The sequence below is a fragment of the Papaver somniferum genome, chromosome 11, assembly GCF_003573695.1.
Source record: "Papaver somniferum cultivar HN1 chromosome 11, ASM357369v1, whole genome shotgun sequence".
Taxonomy (NCBI): Eukaryota; Viridiplantae; Streptophyta; class Magnoliopsida; order Ranunculales; family Papaveraceae; genus Papaver; species Papaver somniferum.
This window is the reverse complement of record NC_039368.1, coordinates 3005874-3031598: the sequence shown is the minus strand read 5'-3', so window position 1 is coordinate 3031598 and position 25725 is coordinate 3005874. Positions and strand designations below refer to the sequence as shown.

Here is a 25725-nt window from a genome sequence, read left to right as displayed (position 1 = left end):
AATTATCTGTTAGGTCCTATTTGGTAAAATAAATTATAGTTCGGTCCTAAAAAATATCATTTGGTCCTAGGGTTTTGTCCACCCACACGGAATATTCTTTTTCTGTTACCAAAACACCTTGCACGTGCAAAAATTATCTTTTGGTCCTAAATTTTATTATTTCGTCCTTTTACCGACATATATATACAAGAAACAAGAATCAGTTTCATAATATTTTCTCTCTCCTACTCCGATCTTCTTTTGCTACGGAATTTTTCATTTTAGGGTTTATGAAATTTTCCTCGATTTCGTTTTTGATACCAAGATCGATTCGATTTACAACAGATTAACTTGGTTATGAAGATTAATTTGATTACAGAGTTTGATTTGGAGTTAATTCCAGGCTTTTTGAAGATTTGATTCGCGGCTTTTTGAAGATTGATTCGAGGATTTTTGGAGATTGATTCGAGACTTTTTGAAGATTGATTGAGGATTTTTGAAGATTGATTCGGTTGGAGTTGATTTTTTGGAATTACAGATTCGTAGATCGGTGTTTTTTTGGAGTTTGATTTGAATTCTTCTTGTTGCTGGTGAGTTTTCACGCTAATCCTTTCCTTGAATTATAGATCAGCTAAGTTTTTCTTTGATTAGAATGAATGAAGTCGTTGTTAAGGCTTCATTTTTTGGAATGAACTAGCGTTACGGCTTCATTCCAAGAGTGAACTCTTTATTTCGTTAAGGAAGAAGCTATTAGTGTTGTTCTGTTAAGGATTCATTTCTTGAATGAACTCTTTATTTTGTTAAGGAAGAAGCTATTAGTGCTTTTTTGTTAAGGCTTCATTCCGAGAATGAACTCTTTATTTTGTTAAGGAAGAAGTAGTGTTGATGCTTCGTTCCAAGAATGAACTATGTATTTTGTTAAGGAAGAAGTATTGTTGCTGCTTTGTTTATATGTTAGGATGTTAAAGAATGAAGTCATTCTGTTAAGGCTTCATTCGTGGAATGAACTCTTTATTTTGTTAAGGAAGAAGTAGCGTTGATGCTTTTGTTTATCTGTTAGAATGTTATTGAATGAAGCTATTTTTTTCAGCTTCATTCCAATAATGAACTATTTTGTGTGTGTGTGTTCATTTTTCAGGTCTGGTATGGCCCTTTCCAGTTGTTATGCATTGTGTACTACAAAGGGGATGGTATTCCGTTGAAAGTTTCTTTAGATACTATGATTCGTGACTTTAAAATCTCTATTTGTGATTATTGGAGAAACTTGACTCCTCGGAGCATAAGATTTATTAGTGGAGTTCAAGGGAATTGTCAAGTTTTGATCTGTTTGTTGAGGAGGCTTGTCATGGTGTTGGTTCTAGCTCTTCGTCTGGTATTTCCACGCAGTCGCAGAGTGACGATGAATCATGTACTGGATTCACTGAGACTTCAAAGATTAAATACCTGACGGAAGGTCATAAGCAATTGAAACCTCTTTTATCTGAAGGTTGGAGGATATTTTTTAAGGTGTTGGTCAACTTTTTAATAGTGGTGTTGATGAGGTTTTCTTAGCTGTCAGCAAATATTTCAGCAAGTCTGGTTATACAATTACAAAGTTTAAGAACGACAGACTTAGGTTCACAGGAAAGTGTGGTAGGAATGCAGAATGTCCTTGGTATCTGCACTGTACTCCAATCAATACTGCTAAAAGTGTCTTTTCTATCAAGGACTTCAATGGGGAGCATAAATGTGGTGGTGCTTAAAAGCTTAAGGACCCCCCCTGTGAAGAACAAATTGATTAAGCATCTATTCATGGATCAAATACAGTTAAATCCGTCGATAAATCCTAATGATATGGTTGCTCCGGTGAAGAGTTGTTATGGTATTGACATAAAATACCATCATGCTTATAAAGGGAAGAAAGCATCTAAGGCAGAGATATATGGAGATGATGTAAAAAAGTTATACAGATCTTATTTGGTATGTTGAAGCAATAAAGGCTACCAATCCTGGCAGCTATATTAAGTTTGAGTATGATAACGAGACTAAACGTTTTCAGAGGCTTTTCATATGTTTTTTTGCCTGTATGGAAGGATACTGGTTCATTCGCCTTTTTTTTTACTGTGATGCAACATTTCTCAATGAGAGATTTAAGGGAACATTGATGGATGCCACTGGTGTGAATGGAAACCAAGGTAAATTCCCTTTCTTTTCTAAATAACTTATATTAGTTTGTTGTTTGATTTTTAAGAGCAGTGTGAATGAATTTGCTATTAGTTACTTTTGTTATTTTGTTAAGAAGAAGGTCTTCATTTTAAGAATAAATCCTTATTTTTGTTAAGTTTTGATTCTACAGTTCATGTTATAGAATGGACTTCATTTTAGGAATGAAGTGTAGAAAAATTATATATATTTTGATTATACAGTTCATGCTACAGAATGGACTTCATTATATAGAATGCACCCTTTTTTTTTGATTTTTAATAGCAATGTGAACGAGTGAAGCTTCTCTGTTAAGTTTTTTAGCTGTTCATAACCGGGGAATGAACTCCTTTATGTTTTACTTTGTTAATTTTTTAAGAAGAAGGTCTTAGTTCATGTTATATAATGGACTTCATTGTTGGAATGAAGTCTAAAAAAGTTATAGATATTGATTCTACAGTTCATGTTTTAGAATGGACTTCATTTTTGGAATGAAGTGTAGAAAAGTTATAAATTTTTGATTATACAGTTCATGCTACAGAATGGACTTCATTTTAAGAATGAAACCTTCATTTTTTTTTGTTTGTATGCATTGATTTATTAACGAACTGACACTTTTAGTTCTTTTTTATGTTCTTTTCATTCTGTAGGATTTTTTCCTTTTGCGTATGCTTTAGTTCCTGGAGAAGACATTGAAGGGTGAGAGTGGTTTATGGAGAACTTGCAGCATTGTGTCGACTCTCGTCCTATCACCTTTATCACTAATCGTCATGAAGGGCTGAAGCAAAGTATTCCCAAGTATTTTCCCAACTCTTATCATAGTTACAGTTTATATCATTTGAAGAATACCCTCCCCATCAAGAAATCATATGAGAAGTATAAACAAGTTCCAGATTTGTTTCATAAAGATGCATACTGATATAGTGTTGCTAAATATGAGTCTGCTTTGAATAAGATGTGTATCATAAGATGTGCTTGGGTTGCCAAGTACATGAAAAATATCGACCCCAAGCACTGGGCAAATGCTATCTTTGTAGGATGTAGGTATGGGACACACTCATCAAGTATTGCAGAGTCTTTCAATAACTGGATTCTTCCTGAAAGGGATCTTCCCCCAGCTTCTCTTGTTGATGAGATCAGGATAAAGATTATGAGGATAAGTGCAGCAAGGCGTGAGCTCGGTAGAAATTAAAGTGATAGTTTTACTCCCATCTATAAATCTTTACTCAAGTCACATATGGATATATGGCGTCTATGGAGTGTTACGGAGTCAGGTAATGGTATATATATGAGGTTCACTCTCCTAGCTCTCATGTTGTTGATCTGATGCAGATGACGTCCACTTGTCAGAGATGGAAAGTGTTTCGTTTCCCTGTGCTCACGCCACTGCTTCTATTACTATGAGTGGTATTGACATGTTGAGGTTTATCCAGCCTTACTTCGGTTCTAATCATTTTCGCTACACGTATGCTCCTGTAATTCGACCCATTCCCAACTATGAAAGGCCAGAAGCGTATGAAGCTGAAGAGAGAGTCCAACCTGGTATTCCAAGGCCATCTCCAGGAAAACCACCAAAGAATCGCATTCGTGGTGCTTATGAGGAGGATAGGAGGCCTATGAAGTGATCAAATTGCAAGAAGATTGGGAACCACAACAAAGCTACTTGTCGTGTATTAATGCTGGAGTAGTATGCATGAACCTTTTTTTCTAGTTTATCATTACAAAAATACTGAGTTTTTGCCACGAGCTTCTTGCCACGGTTTCACATTAGTCGTGGCTATTGATTACATATTGCTACGACTCATCCTGGGCGTGGCAGTAGATCATTCATTTTCCACGGCTTGTAGAGTATTTGCTTTGGGCTGGTATTGGACCCATACTTGTATGCTATGAACGTATTCATAGCATTTTAGTCACGACATTGTAGGCCGTGGTAACTGGTGGGATTTTGCTACGACGTGTGGTGCCTATGTTCGGAAGGAACTGCCATATTTACCTACCCACTTCTCCTCGTTCTTCTCCTCTCAGCTCCCATGAGCGGAAACCACCAAAAAAAAAAAAAAAGTGTAGCTCTCTCTCTCCTTCCTGTGGGAAGAAAAAACCGAAACTTCAATACTTCACTGTTCCAACCCTACAAGAGAATCATTCCCACCTTGTTATCAATTGCTTGCTTATAAAATCCTAAACTGTGTTAACCAACTTAACCCTAAATACCATTAAAATCAAATCAACGAATCTTTCGACTTTCCTCCTTTCTTCCTCTTCTTCAACGACAACTTGGATAATGAGAATATCGTGTTACAAACCCTAGGTACAGAAATATAATAGGGTAAAGGATATCTCCTCCTCGAAAAATATAGATTCTTTCCATTTTATGTCCGTAAATTTAATTCCTTGTTTATTGTGATTTTGTAATTTAATTTTGAAATCTAATCTGTATTAGTTTAATTTTTCTAATTTGTGGATCTGAAATTTCGTAATTGCTGGAATTGATGATTCTAGGGAGCATAGAAGGAAAAGGAAAAGAAAATAAGAGAGAATAAGGTCAGTGGAAGTGGTGGTGGTGGTGGTTATTCTTCACTTCATCAGAAAAATATGAATATTCTAAAAATTGGTACTGGTCTGGGTTTTCATTTGTATTATTGTACCATCTACTAAATGTATTCATGGCTGGTTCTTATGATTTATGTTTGTTGTGTTATTTTATTTCTGTTTCATATTGATAGAACATAGACATAGTTGTTATACCGTACAACTAGACTGAGATCTACTGAGATTAGGTTATATACATAATACTGCTAGGTAATGCATTCATAAGCATTTAAGCAATGACTATATACACGAATTTGGTTTTATAATTAATGTTCACATGGTTCATTGTTGTATATTCGTGTAAAAGTATAACTACGACCCGATAATACTCAATTATTCACACTTATTGATTAGATGTCGTTGTCTAAAAAACTAAATTAGTTGTTGGAGAATGAGGCAGTTTTGTGTATATCTGCATTTTACTTCCTATTTGTTGCTTTAACAGTTCATTTGTGATTCTTATGTATGTCGGTACGAATATTTCATTCAGACTTCCTCTTGTATCCTCATCTTTGTGCAAGATTTTGTTCCAACAAATTGAAAGTTGCACTAAAAGAACCATCACTGGCATAGTAACATGTGGCAGCCATAGAGAGAGTGGTGTTGGCATCCAGACAGAGTTATGGAATACCTCGGACTACTAAAACTACTGAAATTGATGATACTACTGAAGTTGCTCCAAAGCTGGTGGTAAAAGTGGATGAAACTGGCAGACTTTCTTTAGGTGTTATTGTCTGAGTTCCTTATTTGTAAACCCTTCTCTTATTTGCTTAACATCTACACAAACTTTTTGTTTGGGGTATTAGAGATTGGAATGTTACTTATGGCTTCAGTTATTTACTGCTCTATTTGATACTTCTGTATTCTTGTGTTTTGCAGATCACGGTAGAGATGCTCTTCTCTGCTTGCCGAGGAAACGGCTGCTGATCCAATATTCGTTTTGATATGTGAAATCTGGTCCAGACAGGTACCTTGATACTCCAATGGCAGAGGTTTGTTTTGATGTTTATCACCATAAAAGCTCTTGTGGGTAACCACTCTAGCTAGTCATATATCAGCTTGTTGAATTTATACAGATATTATACTTGAGCTTAAACTAAGGAGTTGCTTACACATTCAAGTAGAGATTCCAATCTCTTAATTTTTTTAGGTTATTTTTTGCTGGCTCAATTTGCTGGGGTTGGAGTCAGCAGACGTTTTTTTGGCAAGCAACTATAATCTAAAACCTGTTGAAGATTTTATGACATTTAACTTCTCAATGTAGGTCAATATAATTATTGACATGATATTTTGGTTAGTCGTTCCATATTGAATCTTCACTTTTATAATCTTGTGATTTTTTAATGCTTTTTGTTCCACACAAAATTCTTTTTCGTAATCACTTGATTCTACTCTGCAAGCATCTGTTTTCGATTTTTTCTATAGGCAGTTGATCACATCATCAATTCTGCGGCAAAATCAAACCACATGTTTGTTGGTCAGATAAGTGTGCAATTGCTCTCAGAGGACTGAAAGGTGCTGTTGCTGGAGTTGGCACCCATCACTCACAGGTATATTGAATTATTCTGGGACTCCACGTAATTACAGAGATCGCATGACACTAAATTTTATGGATCATATCTGCAACCTGCCATCTTTGTCTTGCATTTGAAGTTGGATTTGAGCTCCTCAAAGTTATTAGTTATGGCTGCTACGTTAAGAAACTAAAACAATTTATCTCTATTTTGTTAATCTACTAGAAAGATACTCACAGTTGCAAGATGTGAAGTAGATGAAACTGAAGTGGCACATCATATTCAGATTAAAGTTCATAGCTTTCTTACTTCTTAGGCAGCTGTAGCTTTTGTATCACCCCAAGCTGTAAGTTTTGGGTACATTTTAGAGTTCTTCTTATCAAGGGGCTGATTTATGCCCAATGAGGTCGTAGGACAATCACATCTTTATTCTCTTAATAAGCTCGTCTTATAGTTGATCCGAATTTGCTAAGCAAGGCAATGAATGCAAGCATGAACTATTTCAGCTTTTAAATGAATTTCAAACATTTCAGAACTCTTTTTGATGCTTCCAACTTCTGTTGTTGCAGGTTTTGGTCGAATCAGTGACACAGTGAGTGAGTTTGGAAAATTGGTGGATGAGAGACTATAATTCTGTGACCACATCAAAACACCCGAGTAGACCAATCTGCAAGTACACGAATGTTACGGCTGTTGGAAAATTAACACTAAACAGGATGAAGAAAAGAATGTTGTATTAGGGTTCAAGGCTCTAATAATAGATTTTTTTCGACAATTATTCGACCCTTCCCAATAAGATTGGCGAGTACAAATAGGTCAATGAATATTGTCGTCAGGATACTTGAAGTCCCACAACAATGTTGGATTCAAAGCTTGTACAACCTTGACCCAACCAAGAACACACTGGTTTTGTTTCTGATGATGCTTGTAAGAGAGAAAACAAAGAGAGTTGAGATGTTATTCTTCTTTGAATGGAAAACAGTCATCACTACTTATAGGGGACTCATGCCTATTGGAGATGCCTCTTCATTTCCAAAAGACTTATAAGGTGTCTAATGGGAATGGTTGTGTCTTTTGTGAACCACCACACCCATTAGAGGTGCCTCTTGATCTCCAACTAACATCCATCCATTGTGTCTATTCAACACAGACTGCCCCTGGTCGTAGCGGAAAACTAAAAAACATAAATCATTTTATTTTCTAAGATATTGAAAATATCCAACAATATCCCCCATTTTCAATAACCAAAAACATGAAAAGAAAATAAAATAAAGTAAAACTTATAAAACAGGATTGGCTGCATCACTCAAGTGACTGCCTATGTATCCGAGTGGGATCAAGCCACCGTAGCTCAAGGTAAGTTGAGACAAAGCATCATCGTTGGAACCAATACATAAATGATAGGTACCTTTTAGGTTTGAACCTTCACTTAGTGTAAGATATTCAAAGCTTTATCGAGGTCCTATGGCGAATTTAATCTTGAACAAGTACCCCTTGTGATAAAACCGAAACCTCCACACATATTGATTTCCGATAGTAGTGTGTTCTATAGCTCGCACATTAATGGCCATGTTCTTTCTCCTGGATTCATGAGTCTTTTTCTGAGAACGGTCTTATTCTCATAGGAAACAGCCTGATTTCCATATACTCATATAGGTAAGTCTCGAAGGTGTTTCTGCGAGACACCTTGTGATAAAATTTAGACTTATTAAGGATTTTAATCCATCCCTAAGATCATGCAGAATCACTACACTAGAAGGACAATGGGAAGTTTTAGTTTAGTGTACCATAACCACTTCAATAACTTGTTAGTACTACATTGAACTTAGTCTATCCTTTTCAAGACATAAGTTGGGTTTCCGTTATTGGTGATCGAACTTCTTTCATAGACATGAGTCTCATCTCCTTATACTTCATTGAAAACATTTCCTTTGGGAGACTCTTCATGAACAAGTCTGCCAAGTTTTTCTCTGTTTCAATGGTTAACTGCAATTTCTCCTTTCTTGAGTAATTTGACTTACCGTTCAATGTCTAAGACTTGCACATCTTGACTTTTCATTATAACTCTCATTAAGACACTATAGATTCATATCCTGATTCTCACAATTAATCAAGACCGCTTGAAATGGCTTCTTCCAAAATGGGATCTCTACAAGTTAGTTTCCAAGCCATTCTTCCTCGTTATTTATTAATTGCATCTAGTTATGCAATCAATTTTGACAACATTATTAAAAATGTCCTGATTTGATTTTACAAAATAATTGTAACTTTTCTAGGAATCATAATTAACATTGACAGTTAATCAACGAGAAGTCATTAAGTCATTATAGACTTGCATTCACTAGAGGCATAAGAAATTTGTAAGTAATTTGCTTGCTATTTTAACAAGCACATTATTACGATGAGTAACTCCTCTACTCATGCCCAATCCTCTACAAATTTATACCCAAAGACATAGACAATGTCTATTTAATGTTTTACATTATGTAATGCAAATGTTCATAATTTATGCACCGATAATATCGTAACACCTCATCGTTGGATATTTGATCGGCCGCCCAATCTTCCAATTCGTTACATATTCACCGGTATTCCACTTTGCCTTCGATGTCATTTAAAACATTCCAATTTCCATATTATGGAAGCTATAATTCTTATCGCAAGAATTATGCTCAAATCGTGCAATTGTTATATCGACATTAATGACGATCTTGGTTGTAAAATAGCTTACAACCGGAAATTTTATGACATTGTCATATACATTTCTCCCACCATTTGCGACAATTCTTAAATGCAGACAACTAATTGTCGTGAAACACGGTACACCCATAATTTCTAAATATAAATCTTCGAATCCAATACACAGATAAGAATACCATTCTTTGGACTCGGCTTTCTTCTGTACACTACCTTCCAATGAGTGTCTGTACATTGTGGTTCCAAGCACAAGTCAAGTGCACGCAAGAAAATTTATATCTCAGAGAAATTCACATACCGAAATGACATATCGTATTCAATATATCCACAGGAATGATCACAATATATTCACAGGGAACGAGTGATCTCATAAAATCGTCTTTACACAACAAGATTAAACTCTAAGAGTATTTAATCAATTCTAAGTCTACATCCCATGGATAAGAAAACCAACGTTACAGAAGTCATCCAACTCAGGAAAACATATAATTAGTTAGTTGTATATGTCAAAACGATAGAACCTGATGTACTCATGTGAAATTACGAAAAAGATAACTTCATGTATACTAAGATTGAATTCAAATGACGCAAGATTAAACATATGCTACAGAACTTGACGGCCAAACTCATAGTATGAGGCATAAGCAAATCTCCTAGTTTGGTGTGCACTATATTACTGGTTTGGTTTAAAGATTCAATTATTAGATCACTGAAAAGCATCGGCAATTTGATGCAGGGCGGAAGCGTTGAATAGAATTAAATCCAAAACAACGTGTTTCCGAGATACCACTCTCAAGGAAAATACTACTTTTCAATTAATCAAAATCTTCTCCTCTAATATGAAAACATGGAGCTCTTTATATAGATAACTTCCAGACAAATAATCAAAATACTTATTCCTTAAAATACGAGATTTCTAAACTAATATATAAAATCCCTAAATAAACAATTATATTTCTAAAATATTATTAATAAATGAAAATATCTTAATTAATTACAATATATCTTTCTAGATAATTAAAATATATTAAATAATAATGAAAATATCCAAGCATATTTTCATCCCATGAATACTCCACCATTCTCCCCTTCTCAGAAAAAATTCGCCCTCGAATTTTGCCAGTATTAGTTCTTGTATAAATAATTCGCCGATGAAAATATTTATAATCCGTCGACTTAAAAAATCTTGGCATAATTGCTATTGGACTCAAAAATATTTGCGCTTTGAAAATGTGAAGTTGATGTCGTTGATCCACCTGACTACATACTGCTTTTAGAGAGTATGAATCAACATAACTAGAACATAATATGATCTCATCATCAGGATAAATATCATAAATTGGTGGTAGATTCCAATCCACCGCAACATTATTTTTCTCAACCACAGAAAAAGAAAAAATTCCATCAAACCTTGGGATTTCAAGCTTTAATCCGGACTCCAACGAATCTCGTGGATCATGTGCAACTCCTTGAAATCCTTCTTCCTTGTCGCCAAGGAAGTTTTTTTGTTCATCACCGGTCACTTCCTCCACTCGCTGTAGGCTAGGACCATGATGGGGCTCTTGCTGATGATGCATTTCAGCCAATTGGAGGGTGAGCACCTTAACCTTCCGTTCTAGATCATCTATTACCGCTTGCTCTTTCTCATCGCTGAGAGCGGCTCTTCGAACAACATCATAATTTCTTCCTCGAAACATGATGCAGGAGCGTTGCCTGTCTCTGAACCAACTGATGCAGGGCGGAAGCGTGAATCTAGGAGTTGGGAATCATCATTCCGCATCGACATTCCTGAGTTTCATGGTAGCGGGTTGACACCAGAGGATTGTATCGACTGGTTTTCTACTGTGGAGGAAGTTCTGGAATTTAAGAGGGTTCCTGATGATCGAGTGGTTCCGCTTGTGGCTACACGCTTTCGGGGTAGGGCTGCTGTTTGGTGGCGTCAACTGAAAGCTTCCCGGATTCAAAAAGGTAAAACTCCTATTTCTTCCTGGGCAAGGCTTGAAAAGTGTATGCGTTCAGCCTTTTTGCCATTTAACTATACCAGAGAACTGTATATTCGTTTACAAAACCTTCGTCAGGGTTTTCGTTCCATTGATGAATATACAAAAGAGTTCTATGATTTGGTCACTCGGTCAGGTATTACAGACACCGATGATCAGCTTGTCTCCCGCTATATAGGTGGTCTACGTGAGACTTTCCAAGACACACTAAATATGTTTGATTATTTTTCTGTGTCTGAGGTTCACCAACGAGCTCTGCGTTTGGAAAAACAATTATCCCGTAAGTCAATTAGAGCAGCTGTTGGCCGTCCTACTATTACTCCTTCACAGAATTAAATCCAAAACAACGTGATACCAACTGATGCAGGGCGGAAGCGTTGAATAGAATTAAATCCAAAACAACGTGTTTCCGAGATACCACTCTCAAGGAAAATACTACTTTTCAATTAATCAAAATCTTCTCCTCTAATATGAAAACATGGAGCTCTTTATATAGATAACTTCCAGACAAATAATCAAAATACTTATTCCTTAAAATACGAGATTTCTAAACTAATATATAAAATCCCTAAATAAACAATTATATTTCTAAAATATTATTAATAAATGAAAATATCTTAATTAATTACAATATATCTTTCTAGATAATTAAAATATATTAAATAATAATGAAAATATCCAAGCATATTTTCATCCCATGAATACTCCACCACAATTGAATCCATTTCTCACACATAATTCCTAAAATAAGGAATTCTTCAAATCCGATATGCTGATACAGTTACAAATTCCGGATTTGGATCTCGGCCACCGATGGAATTTGCCTACCAGTGACATCCTATCCTTGAAATGATAGGAATCCTCTCTGAATTAAATTTGTTTTGCCGGTACATTTTGATTACATTTCAAAATATGTAAACGCTAACACACAAGAATGTGATAATCCGTCAGACATAATGCCAAATTCATTCACGGCTGGAAAACAAAATGTAATCTCAAAAAACTCAACCAGATCATAGAGAGGCCATCATCACCAACCCATGTACACACTAATTCCTATAAGAAGGAATTCTCTCTTCAAATCCACATAGTTTGACACCGTAATTACTCTGCAGATTTGGTTTTGGTCATTAATGGTGATGGTCCACTACATAAACTAGATATGCTTCAGCCATCTTCCACTTAATTCAATCAACATTTCCATTCATCTTCGGTACTTCATATTACCAAACATGCACATTCATATTTTCCCAATGGAAAAACTTCAAATCCAATAACTGCTATTTCTTGGATTTGGCTATCTTTTGTGGTTACAATAGAAATCAACCACACAATTACACAAATGATATGTGCTGCCAAGTTTGAAAATCGTTCTACTTTACCAGACTCTTGGCTCCAAATGGTTAATTCATGTAATTAATGGTTTGTTGTGAAAAGATGAGACTATTATTTACATAATAGGCTTCTATCGGTTCACCAGGAAACTTTTTTTTTATAAGTAGTGCGAAGTCCTGTTGGCCTAAAGTCAGCAGGATCCACTGACTTTTACAAGACGCTTGCCAAGTTTGATAATTGCTAAACCTACAGTGCTCCATTGAGTTTTGTAGAAGTCAACAGGAAAGTCTTCTGGTCCTAGTGCACACCAATTCTCCATGCTCTTCAAAGTAGAGTGGTGGATTTCTTCATCAATGAGGGTAAGGAGCATATATATTGATGTTTTCTTCATCTGTGACAACTGCTCGATGTACATTGTAGTGATGTTCCTCAATCTTGGATAAGAGGCGGTACTAATCTCGTGAAGTGTGAAAGTAAGGAGATTAGCAATCCCTTCTCTATCTTGAACCCAACTAGGAAACTAACATCACTACATTTCAGACTGTCAATGATGTTTTAGCTCTATTCCTGTTGGTAACAGTATGGAGGCATTTTGTGCTATTTTCCAATGTCCTTAATAAAATAGTATGAGGGGAAAAGGTTTTGCTTGTTACTGTTCTGGCCGAACCAATTCTTCTCTGTTTCCACTTGCCTAAGGCTTTTCAAGTGAACTGCAGCTTTTGAGATAACTTGAAAGCAGTATATTACTTTACTTTTCCATGGACTCCCATGCATTAGCAATTTGCAAAACACAGGTCATATCATGGATCCAAGTATATAAGAACTTAAAGAGTTTCCATTAGCCTGTTGTCCTTAATGGACTTGCCAGATTATTTTGAGTCGACGGACCAGGTATATTTGTTAACATATGGTCATTGAAGAATAAGAAAAAAATGTAATGGCTATGAAATGGGAGAAGATGAATTCGACAACTACTGGAGTTGGAATAAAGAACTTAGTATACCATCTGGATCCTCCAGCTTTAACAATGTTTCTCTTATTCCTCGGTCTCACAGCTTGCATATGGCTTAACTGTTGGTTCATAGGGACACTCCTATTATGCTGTCAACAATATTAAACCAGCTGACATGTACTCTGGTAGATAATCCCCTTCGACACTCCAACAACTTTTTGGATAGAACTCAATGGTTTATGTGCTTGTTGAGAACAGTGATGGTTGTATGTCCCAGTAGGTGGTTTCATTTTCCGTGCAGACAATGTCTGGAAATGCTTCTGTTTCCAACCAACTCCCACCATTGATTTTACTATATTCCTCCGCGTATTTGCAATTCATTCACGTACCAATACAACAGTTTAAACACATAACCAATTGCTACGTTCTGCTGATTGAGCTTCTTATCATCCAACCCTATTCAACTTCAAAGGTCCTAAAAAGTAGCCAAAGCAGCTGTAACAAAGGAAATTTCAAGATAACGAATTTTAGGAAAGTTTTGTTTCTTTACTGTTTTTTTGCAAGAAACATGCAAAGTTTTACTTTCTGTACGTGTTCCCATGTTCACAACATAAACAAGCAAATTTCAGAATTTAGTTGCGAGAGGAGATCTAAACGACAGGGGAGAGCTAATTTTATGACATCATTACCTATTTTTATTTTGTTTCATTAGTTATTTTTGGAAACCTAGATACTAGCTGTTTTCTTATTTTGAGTTTCACCCAAATCGGGAAGGCTAAAATTTGTTTATATATAAGTTGTTAATAAAATTTAGATTTGTAAGTTGTAACCCTTCACTAGAATTAATATAAGATGGAGAAGATACCCCAAGATATCATCTTAGACATAGCATTACGTTTACCTCCCCATTCAATCATCAACTGCAAACTAGTTTGTAAACCATGGGGTGATCTACTGAGCAATATAAAATTAGATCTCCTGTTTCTTGTCGAGATAGAGAGAAATATAATGTTGAGATTATTAATCCCACATTGTTTGGGTAATCTAAGATCCTGCGGTTTATAATCCTATGGGCCTCTCCACTCATTGCCAATTGGTTTTGAGTTGGATGCCCGTATTCTAACATATATGAAAAGATCTTCAACTCTCTACCATGGAGGACAACAGTATGATGATATCCATATCCATGGAAGCTACTCTTGCAAGACATTTTCCAAGTTCGATAATCATTCTAGGGAATTTTGATAAAGTGACCCAGTTTTGAATTAGGGTAAAAAAAAGTGTCCCCGCTTTTTTACACTTTTCTAAACTGCCCCGTTTTTTTCAAATAACGTTTTCCATCGCGTTAAATGCAAGGTGGCAGTTATCTCACCTGTTAAAAAGTCATATTTACCCCTGAACTATGCCGTGAACTATGAACCCTAAACCCCTAACCCTGAACTATATCGTAAACCATGAACCCTGAACCATGAACAACGAAGCCCGAACTATGAACCCTAAACCCCTAACCCTGAACCCTGAACTATATCGTGAACCATGAACCCAGAACCTTGAACTTTGAACCCTGAACCATGAACCTTAAACCCCTAACCCTGAACCCCGAACCCTAAATCCATGAACCGAGCTCGACGAACCTGAAAAAATGAAGTAGAAGATAAACGTGACAAGTAAAGGGTAAATAAGTAAAAAAAATGGATGGAAAACTAAATTAGATGGAAAAGTTAACAGTGGAGGCAGTTTTGAAAAGTTGAAAAAAACGAGGGCAATTTATTAAACCGAAATTGAGAGTGGGGCAGTTTATCAATATTCCCATCATTCTACTTCCCCCGCAGGCTATTGGTCCAAGTTGGTTGGTTCATGCAATGGGTTGGTTTGTTTCTCGGTCGAACATGACGTATTGTATGATCCCACATATCTGTAATCCCGTCACCGGAGAAGTTGTTAATCTTCCAAAAAACCTATTGGTCGAGGAAGACTATGAAAAGCCTCATCGTTTTGGAGATGATTTTATTAGTAGATTTGGCTACATTTTTTCAGCTGATGAATACAAGGTTGTTAGAATATACGCTAGATGTGGTTATCCGTCTAAGGACCGGTGCCTCAAAGTCCAAGTATACACTCTCGGTAACATTCTAGGGTGGAGAGACAAAGGAAGACCTAACATCTATATATCAAAAAATTCAGAAGCCGATGGCAGTAGAAATGGTGTCTTTGCAAACGGAGCCCTTCATTGGATAGAGAATGAGAAACATAAAATTGTGGCTTTTGATTTGGCAGTTGAGAAATTCATATTGATTCCACTACCATCAGATTATTCGCGCATGGATATTGGTTATTTAAATTTTACTCTTAAGTTGTTGGGAGGTTACTTATCTGTTTATCAATTAACTGGAGAACAAGGCAGAATATTCGTTGACATATGGTCATTAAAGAAAAAGAAACAGTGTAATTAATAGTTACGACATGAGAGTTGGAATTTAGAATTTAGTATACCATCAGACGGCACTAGGTATCATCCATTTGCAGTTACAAAAAGAAAACAGGTTCTACTATGGTCTCACAGAGCTCTCTGTTGTTATGATTCGAAAACTACAACTTTAACAGAACTTTGGCATATGGATTCTACGTGGTCTGGTGTACAAGCAAATACTTAAATAGTCTTATTTCGCTCAAAGCATTAGGAGAAAAATCTAGAAAAGGAAAATAATTGAGAGATCAGTTCACTGCTCTGCAATCACTTATTTCTAGGGCTGCACATGGGTCGGGTTGGGTCGGGTTTGGCCTCACCCGTCACCCAACCCACTGATGGTGGGTAACAGAAGTTGTCACCCGCAACCAACCCAACATTACAATGGGTCGATTTTCACCCGACCCACATTACGGTGGGTTGAATCGGGTGGGTGGTGGGTTACCCACCATAAAATACAATGAACATTACATTAAGAACCCAATTGAAATAAGCCAACCCAAAATCAATCTTAGGAAACAAACCCTAATTAGTATTTACAAATTACAATGATTCCTAGTCTCACCTTTGGTTGTTGGTTTACTGGTGACGATGTTGATTGATTGTTGCTGGTGATGTTGTGATTTGATTTACAAAGCGAAGAGAAAATGAAAAAATAAACTGAGCCTCTGAGACTGCCGTTGAAGGGAACTGATTGAAGACTCTTCAGTGAAGAGAAGCTACCGATGATTAGGTTTAGGCATTATATATTATCACTTCAATGGATATGGTTCATCTAGGATAGGTAATCTAAGGGTTAGCATTAATTTAGAAATATTTAGGTGGGTGGGTGAGTTGGGTCGGGTGAGGGAAGTTGTCACCCACAATCGACCCACCATACGATGGGTTTTGATGTTGTGACCCATATTCAACCCCCTCCTAAGTGGGTTGGGTCGGATGCGGGTAATTTCAGGCGGATGTGGATTCGGTTGGTGGGTTGAGTCGGTTTTGTGCAGCCCTGCTTATTTCCATGCACTTGAACTCTTAGAGCAAGGGCTATGGATAGGGTGTTTTAACATTCTATCCCTTTCAAAATGGTTGAGAGGCTAGGTGATTGAGTGAGTTTTCTACCATGGGAAAGAGATATAAACAGACTATACGGCATTTTCTTTGTTTGCCGTTTGAAAATAAAAATTGTGGACGGCACTTGATTAGCCGTCCACACCCAAAAATCAACCATTTTAATATATTAATTTCAAAGATTTTATAAGATCTATATTTATCCAAATATATAATGATATCTAAATATCTTTGAATAATATTTTTATATTGTTTTTAAAACTTTAGAATCATACGGGTTTGCGGTTTTTCTTCTTTTTTCAAACGGCATTAAATTAGCCGTGTAGTGAAGACTATCGATCACTCTTTCGATTGAAAGAGTATATGATAGAGTTTGGGTGGAAAGAAGGTTTCCCTCCGCCCATAGTAGCATCAGATTAGGTCTTTTAGGTTGGATTCTTTCATTTTGAAGGAGACTCTCAACCCCATAACTCTTGTTCTTAGGAGTAAGTTCTAATATTTTCAGCGTGACTTATTTACTTTTCTTTTTTTGAGTGTGTTTTGTTTTCCTGATAAATTTATTTTTTCGCAATCATTTATAAAAGTACTTACATCGCTTCACTTAAATAAAACGGAAAAATAAAAACTTGAATATGTACTCTTAATCTGGGTTTGATGTAGTCATCCTAGTAAGGACTTGTTGCCGTTGATGTTCATGCTAACCTCACGATAAAAATAGTTCAAACCGAAGATGTTGAGAGTTTTGGCTTAGACATCCCTACACTACAGAGAAGGTACCTACTCATTCACAGAAACGCATTTCACACCAGAAACAGTTCAAATACGTTACATTCAACTGAGCAGCTTCCCTAAAATAGGTTCATTCAAGAAATTGTTTTCTGGAGCCAACTTTTCTTGAATGGATGAAATCTTCGCTTCAGCTTTTCTTATCTCAATAACGACCTTTGAAGTTTCTCGAAGAAGTTCTTCTTTTCTTGCCAAAAGATCTACGTATTTTACCTGTGTTGCATCCAATTCCTTTTCATAGTTGTCTTTATGTACTCCGGAGGAAGACTTCCAATTGTTCTTAACTTCATCAAACTTCTTTCGAAGCCATTTAATATTGAATCCAAGATTCTCAGCATCTTCAATGTCTGCTTCCCATGTTTCCAGCAGTACTTCACTCAAATCTGCACCCCGTACAGTTTCCATGGTAGATATAATCTTCAACAAACTAGTAACAAATGCCACTAATACAGTATCGTTTGACTTGATGACTTTCCTTGTCGCCATATGACCAAACTTATCAAATATCTTCTTATACAAAACTGCATTCTCTTTTGGGATTTTAAAGTTGTCTACAAACTCAAATTCTTCATCACTCCGTCGACCAAAAACACTTGCGGAGATATCATCCACAATTGGAGACTTGGCGGAGGATGTCGTCTTAGCAGCTTCAATAGGTTCAGCAAAGGATGTCATCCTGGCAGCTTCAATAGGTTCCGCAACATACCCAAAATCTTCAAAGGATTCATCGGACTCAGCTTGCATGTTATCCTCGCTGTCTTCGAGTTCATCTGATGCAGCTTGCATGTTATCCTGGTCGTCTTCTGTAACACATTCCTGGATCATGGGAACAGGACTGGTTGGAAAAGAAATACATCTTGATAGAGGCCGGTGCTCTAGTTTATTTCTAGAAACTGCGTTTGTATCCCGAGAACCAGACGCTTCTGCACTCATCTTCATATTTTTTGATGAAGAAACAGGAGACTGTAAAATGTACACAAAGAATTAGATCTCATGGAACTTGAAAGGATATGACATATCAATGCATAGACGGACTACCTAACATGAATAGGTTCAATTGGAGGAACGGACACATAGAAACAACAATTGTGAGGAACATACCATCAATTCCATAATTTGTAATTTACGAACAGAAAAATCATTTCACAAATAATTTTTAATATATACTATCTTTCATTAACGGGTCATCACAATTGTTCCGATGTTACCTTTCGTTTAGCATGGGTAGCATCGTATATCTCCTGAGCTGTAGGGGGTCTTTTAAGCTTAGCTTCTAACTGTTAACGAGTGTTCATGCTATTAATTGTATATATATCACATTATGAAAAAACATACCAAAAGCTGAACTATGCACAGAACTTACCTCTGCTGCATATTTCACATGTGGTTTGGAGCCGCTGCTTTGTTGAACTGTTTGCTTAGACTTGTTTTCTTTAGCCTTAGCAGATTTTTCCTAAAACAAATGAATACAATATATTTAAACTTTTTCAATCACACATTCAAGCTTTCAAACAAAAGCTTACCTCTTGGTGAGGATTTTTCCAGTACTCAACCAACGGTCCCCACTGGCTCTCAACAACATCCTTGGGTCGATTAGCAAGACGTTGTTCCTGAGTAGTGTACTTATAGAATCCTTCTTTTTTCACCAAATGTTTGTGATTCCTCCAGCTGTCGTTAAGCTTAGCTCTAATCCAATCATTCAAATCATCCGGGCAATCAAATACTTTCTGACAACAAACAACAACAATCAGCAAGCTACAGTTCCAAAACACTCAAAAGTGGAACGTTTTTTTAAATTTTTTGTAATACCTTTATTTCCAACATAGCATTCAGAATGAGTACAGCCGGCATGTGACTCCAATTTGATACTGTCAATGGTAGTTTGTTGCCATCTTTAGCTATGTGGCTAATGTACGTAGTCAGGTAAGTAGAGTTTGGTCCGACCGGTGAATTAAGCCAAGATTCAACTTGAAGTCTCTGTCCTGGCTGTAGAGTATACAAAAACTTCAAGGTTGTCGGTCCTCTACCTCTTCTAGCTCGTTGACCTTCTTCACCGCCATCTTCCATCCTATCAAATCAGTCATATATGTTAATTGCTAGCATAAATGACCTACACAGCACACCAAGGTGACCTGCATCGTAGAACAGTATGATATAGCATAACCTGTAATTTTCTGCAATACCAGAGCACCTTGGCAGTACTATAGCATAATGGGTTTGATGCAGTAATGCAAAATGTTGAGAATTTGGGCTTAGACACCCCTATATGACAGAAGCTACCTACTCATTCACATTTCACACCAAAAAACAGTTCAAATAAGTGCAAATGACTTGCACTGCGCACCCAATTGACCTGGATTGAAGACCAGTATGACATAACATAAAAGTTGTTGGTCCTGTACCTCTTCTAGAGCGTCGGATTTATCAAACATTTACATATGAAAAATTGTTGTATAAAGAGGAACCCTAGTTTATTGTAGAAAGGGGAACTTTTGAAAAAGCCCAGATAAGTTACGAAATACGAATCAGAGAATCCTGAAATCTTGAAGGAGGGATAAGTCTACCTTAACAGCTTTGCCATAGAATGAAGTTGATGTAGATTGTCGACACTTTGATCGGCAAGGAGAACTTCGTTAGTGAGGAAACCGAAGAGAAAGAGAGTTAGGGCTTGTAAAGGGTTTGGGAAAAATAATCCTTGTTTGATTAGGGACATGGGTTTAAACGTGGGCTGTCCATTTTAGTTTTATGGGAGGTGGAGAAGTGGTGTCCAAATATTCTAAGAAGGCAAGATTACCCTTGTCTTTAAGATCGTGATACGTCTCATCCTATTTATCTATCCATTTTTGTTATTTTTATTTTATTTAAATTTGTATTTTGGCTGGTTTATTTGCAGCCTATTGTATAAAAACGCTGGGAGTATTTATTTATAAAAAAATATTTTAGTAGAGTCGTCATGGTCAACAAAGCAATGTCATAAAAACTAATTTAAATTTTGGGTAAAAATAGAAAAACTAAGTCGTCATGTACCTAATTTTTAACTATGGCGATGCTTCTCAATTTTGGAATAAAAGTGATTCATGTGTCTATCTTTAAAGATGTGGTCGGGCGCAGTACATTTTGTATATGGCCTATCTTTAAATTTTGTCAGCAATATAACCTCGTTTAGTTGGGGGCCATGAATATTAATTGGGGGCCTTATCTTTTTATTTTTTAATTCAATGAACGCTTTAAAGGGTCGTTAATGTTTTGAATACCGACACTTTAGAGTCGTCACTGTTTTCAATGACGACGCAAAGCGTCGTTGTGGTCTATATGACGACTCTAAAGAGTTGTTAATGTTCCGAATAACGACTCTAAGAGTAAATCGTAGTGTCGCTAACGACTCTAGGTGTTACCACTTTCAATGACGACTGTAAAGTGTCGTTGCCGTGAGCAATTACGACACTTTGGGGTCATCATTGAAAAAAGTGACGAGTACCATGATGACTTTTCATATAAATCTGCGCGGAAAAAATTTGGAAAAAAATGGAAACTGCAAACGAAAAAATGGTTAAACTCTAATTAAGTATGATTAACACTAATTAAGTGAGATTATCACTAATTAGATAAAGGGTTGATTAGTCATTACAAAAATATTTGGATAAGGGGTGACTCAAATTAGGTTTGGGTGACCTTTTTTGTCCTCTGGTGGGAGGCCCGGGTTTGCAATTAAGTTACCTTGGAAACAAAGCAATCAATATTCATCGTTAGATGAAAACCTGATTTAGATTCAAGCTAATATCTCTCAACCGTTAGACCGAAAACTTAGCTTGTTACACACAATTGAAATGCACGTTTCTAGGTTTGTTAACTGTACCCAAACATATGCACTTGTTGGTTCAATAATAGTTAACCAAATGGTTATCCATATGAGCATTTCATATCAACCATGTTCTTCTTCACCATAACTAGTTCAAATGACTTCAAGATGAACTAGTTAGAGATTTGTTCAATTGCAAGGAAATTTCATGTACTACACAAGACTGAATTGAAGCAAAGATGATTTGATTCACTTGAATTGGTTCATGAACTTTTATAGCCACGGTTTGCAAACTGCATTCCGTCGTCTTTTTAAGTTTAAGTTCAGAAATCATCTTTAGATATATAACCTTCTCAAGTTTGAAGACTAGATTCGCGGACTTAAGTTACCGGGCAGAGTTTACAAACTCCAGCAGAAATTCTCGGGTATGAGAACTTCGCCGGTTCGCGGACTTAGCTTCACGCAAATAGTTTGTCAACTCCAGTAGAAATTCTCGGGTTTGAGAACTTCGGCAGTTTGCGGAATAGGACGTTATATAGTTTGCAAACTTTGGTTCAAGGAATAGGATTTATCTATAAATGTGTTTCCACAACAATGCTTATGTCCAACATTGGTTATGTAATCTAAACTCTCATTTCAATCATTGAAACATTCTTAGAGGACGTTATATAGTTGTTACACCATTTCTCGTCAAAGCAATTTTCAAAGTGATTGAAACATAAAATGACTTTCTTCACTAGGTAAAGATAAACTTGATCGAAGCGAAAATCTTACCAACACATATTTCGAGATATAGATAGGCGGGGTATACTCGGCTCGAAATACCAAGTGTGTATAATCAAAGTCTATATATAGCATACGACTTTTTGTCTCAAAGAGTAGGAGATAGAGTAGATAGACTTTTGAGTGATAGATAAGTTCAGGTCTCCACATAACTTTTTGTCGATGAAGTTCCACCGGTTGCTTGAGTAGTTCTTCGTCTTGTATGATGAATCGTCATGAAGTCCTTGAGCTCAACTACACTTTTTATCCTAGTCCGAGACTTAGTTATAGTAGACTAGAAATCAAGACTTATAGTTTTGATCACTAACATTGACAAACATGCTTGAGATAGCAACTCATGCGAGTTCTACCGAGCAATGCTCTAACAATCTCCCCCTTTGTAAGTTTTAGTGACAAAACTATAAATACATATGAATACAAAAAAGATAAAAAAAACTTTAGTAGCTCCTATTCCACATGTCTAATCTTCAACATTCCTCGAAATCTTCGTCACTTCTCGATCATTGTTATACAGTGTCACAGTATTATTACACAGTGTCAAAGTTCAATTGTATCACAACTTCAACAATAATACTACGGTGATATGTATCACTCCCCCTTAGTCAATACTCCACCATCTCACATGGAAACCACTCCCCCTTACATAATGATCCTAAAACCATATGTATTTGTAGTGTGAACTACATATTAATTCTCCCCCTTTTTGTCAATAAAATTGGCAAAGGTATAAGAACGGGGTCATAATGAAATTTCCAAAAGAGACATTCCATGACTAGAAGAAAAAAAATACATACCAACTAATTTAGATGCAATCATAAAGCAGCCAAATGCATTCATCAAGGAGTTTAAAGATACAAGATAAGCCCTCTAAAATTCCACAACCGCACACCCCTCAAGATATGACCATTAAGCATAAGTTCAAAAGAATTCTCCCCCATTTGATGTCATTCCCGAAAGAACAACAAGAGCGACCTTACTTTCAAAAGTAAAGAAGGATTTTTATTGGACACCAAAAACCATGAGAACGATTTTCTATATCCAAAAACTCAATCAAATTAAACACAAGTAAACCCATGATTAATTTAATCGGAATACACAATCAAATTAAACACAAAAGTGATCAATTTAATTGATTATACTCATCATAAGAGAACTTACGGAGCTACGACTAAGTTAACCATAAGAAAATTATTAGCTTAACCATTCATATACTCAACACAAGAAAAACTTATGGAGTATTGCAGTATACACATAAAATATGGATCAGAGATGATCAATACTGCGAAATATACAAGGATTCATTCTATCTTCAATCATTATTTGCATAACAACAATAAATAGACATCATACTTGTCACAAAAGATTTTAACCTATCTTCCGTCAAAGATTTGACAATATAGGCTTAACTTTATGTGAGAAATTATTATAAAACTTATTGTCATCAAAATACAAGACATAGTTTGAGTTCTTATCAGAAGAATTTTGGTTTGAGGAGGAAGACAACTTGTTGACGAATTCTTTATACCCTTCAATTATGTTTTTCATATTATCTCTCATTTCATCAATTTTTATTCTTTCTTCTGAACTTCCTTTCTCAACAGGAGCAGCGTTATTTCCAGAGACCACAACACGATCTTCCTTTAGACGATGTTTATTAAGACGTCTGTTTTGTTCTTGAGTGTTCGTTGAACTCATTGAACTGACTTTCCTGGTAACATACACATGGTAGGAACGAAAACCAATTGGTTTAGTCATACGAATGTCAGTTACACCTTTAATAATTAAATCTAAGGTGTCTTGAATTCGAACCAAGGAGTTTTTCTTCAACCTAGAGGTTCCCTTTCGTGTCACAGAACTCTTTGTCTCACAGACAATACATGATTTCTGATCATCATAATGATTATATAGTTTAGTTTTAATATCATCTTAGAAGATTTCTTCCCTCCATTTGATGTGCAACATCCTTGAGTGATGGTAACTTCAGGCACATCCATTTTACTAGAAGGGGCTTCCGTTTTTACTTCTGAGCATGAACTATATTTAGTTGTGTCAGAAGTACTTGGAATATTAGATTGCTTTGAGCATCCTTGAATAGAGAGCTTACTCAAGCGATGTTCAATTTACAAGGCATCTCTTCTAAGGCAAGCTTCAAGAGACGTACACGAAGAATGAACTTCAGTATTACCTTTGGGTTTGCAACTTATTACACCAAGTAGAACATTGACATGGTGCTTCAACCGATTGAATCTATCAGCTTGGATTCTAACAACATTTTGAATCAATTCACTCTCTTCAGCTGAATCATGTTCATTAATGGAGAGGCTCACATTTGAAGGGTAATCGGAAGTACACATGTCAGTGTTAGTCTGTCTCGTCAATATAGAAGGTTCATCCATATTCGAGATTGTAGAACCCTTCTCTTTAATAGAGTTAGACGAGATAGAACTTTTATTTCTGGTAAAGCATTTATCAGAGACAGTACTTTTGTCCATAGATTCAGATCGCTACAAACACAGACTTGTAAGGTCTTGAACGTGTTTGCCTGCTCTAATACCAATTGAAAAAGCGGGGGTCTAACAACACCACCCAATATTTCGCTTAGCAATCTGTATGGACAAACTCGAATATACTTTTAATAGAATCAACAAGACTCAATTAATTAAAAGTATATCAACGAGTTTATATCTCTCTCTTGATTTGATTTACTCAAGCAGGACTGCGAGTTCTAATCAAATACAAAGAATAACTTGGATGGTACTAAAGACCAATATCCAAGGATCAATCAATGACAATCAACAACCAAAGGTTGGATTATTCTAATTGATTATCTAAACGCACAACCTTTATTATTTAAATTATAAAGATAAAACAATATAATGCGGAAATAGAAATAACACAGACACCAGAAATTTTGTTAACGAGGAAACCGTAAATGCAGAAAAACCTCGGGACCTAGTCCAGATTGAACACACACTGTATTAAGCCGCTACAGACACTAGCCTACTCCAAGCTAACTTCGGAATGGACTGTAGTTCAACCCCAATCAGTCTCCCACTGATCCAAGGTACAGTTGTACTCCCTACGCCTATGATCCCAGCAGGATACTCATAGACGCATTTATGTGTCTGATATGTCTCAATTGTATGTATTGTTAGTGCTCGATTTTGTATTTATTTTGTTATTTTATGTCTTTGTAGGTATTTATAGAGAAATAAGCTCTTGCAGCAAAAATTGGCTCGAAAAGTGGTGTTTACACCCCAGGATAAAGTACTAAAGGCACCCCAGAAATGCACCGGAGAAACCCCAGAAAAATTACTATTTACTCCCAAAAATTACTATTTGCACCCCATAAGGCAAGTGCTAAAGGGAAACCCGTACAGGATTAGGGGGAGGACATCTTCTTCTCAAATTCAAAACCAATTTTGGCGGGAAAACATTTCACTTCACTGGAAGAATTTCGATTGAATGTTTGGGGGAATTTTTGTGTGATTCAATCGCTGAAACTTCATGGGTAGTTTTGATATGTCCTAACAGATCTAGTATGGGTGTTTGTTTCGATCAAATTTGGATGGATAACTTGG

General features: G+C 36.2%; 1 protein-coding gene across 1 annotated transcript; it reads left to right on the top strand.

Annotated features, from left to right (window-relative positions):
* Positions 1–15139: 15139 nt before the first annotated feature.
* Positions 15140–15703, top strand: LOC113323934. Its single transcript, XM_026572279.1, has one exon. It carries the CDS (start codon positions 15140–15142, stop codon positions 15701–15703), a length of 564 nt encoding a protein of 187 aa, XP_026428064.1.
* Positions 15704–25725: the final 10022 nt, after the last annotated feature.

Coding starts and splice junctions, on each gene's coding strand:
- LOC113323934 (XM_026572279.1), top strand. CDS start 15,140: ATGACGTATTGTATGATCCCACATATCTGTAATCCCGTCACCGGAGAA.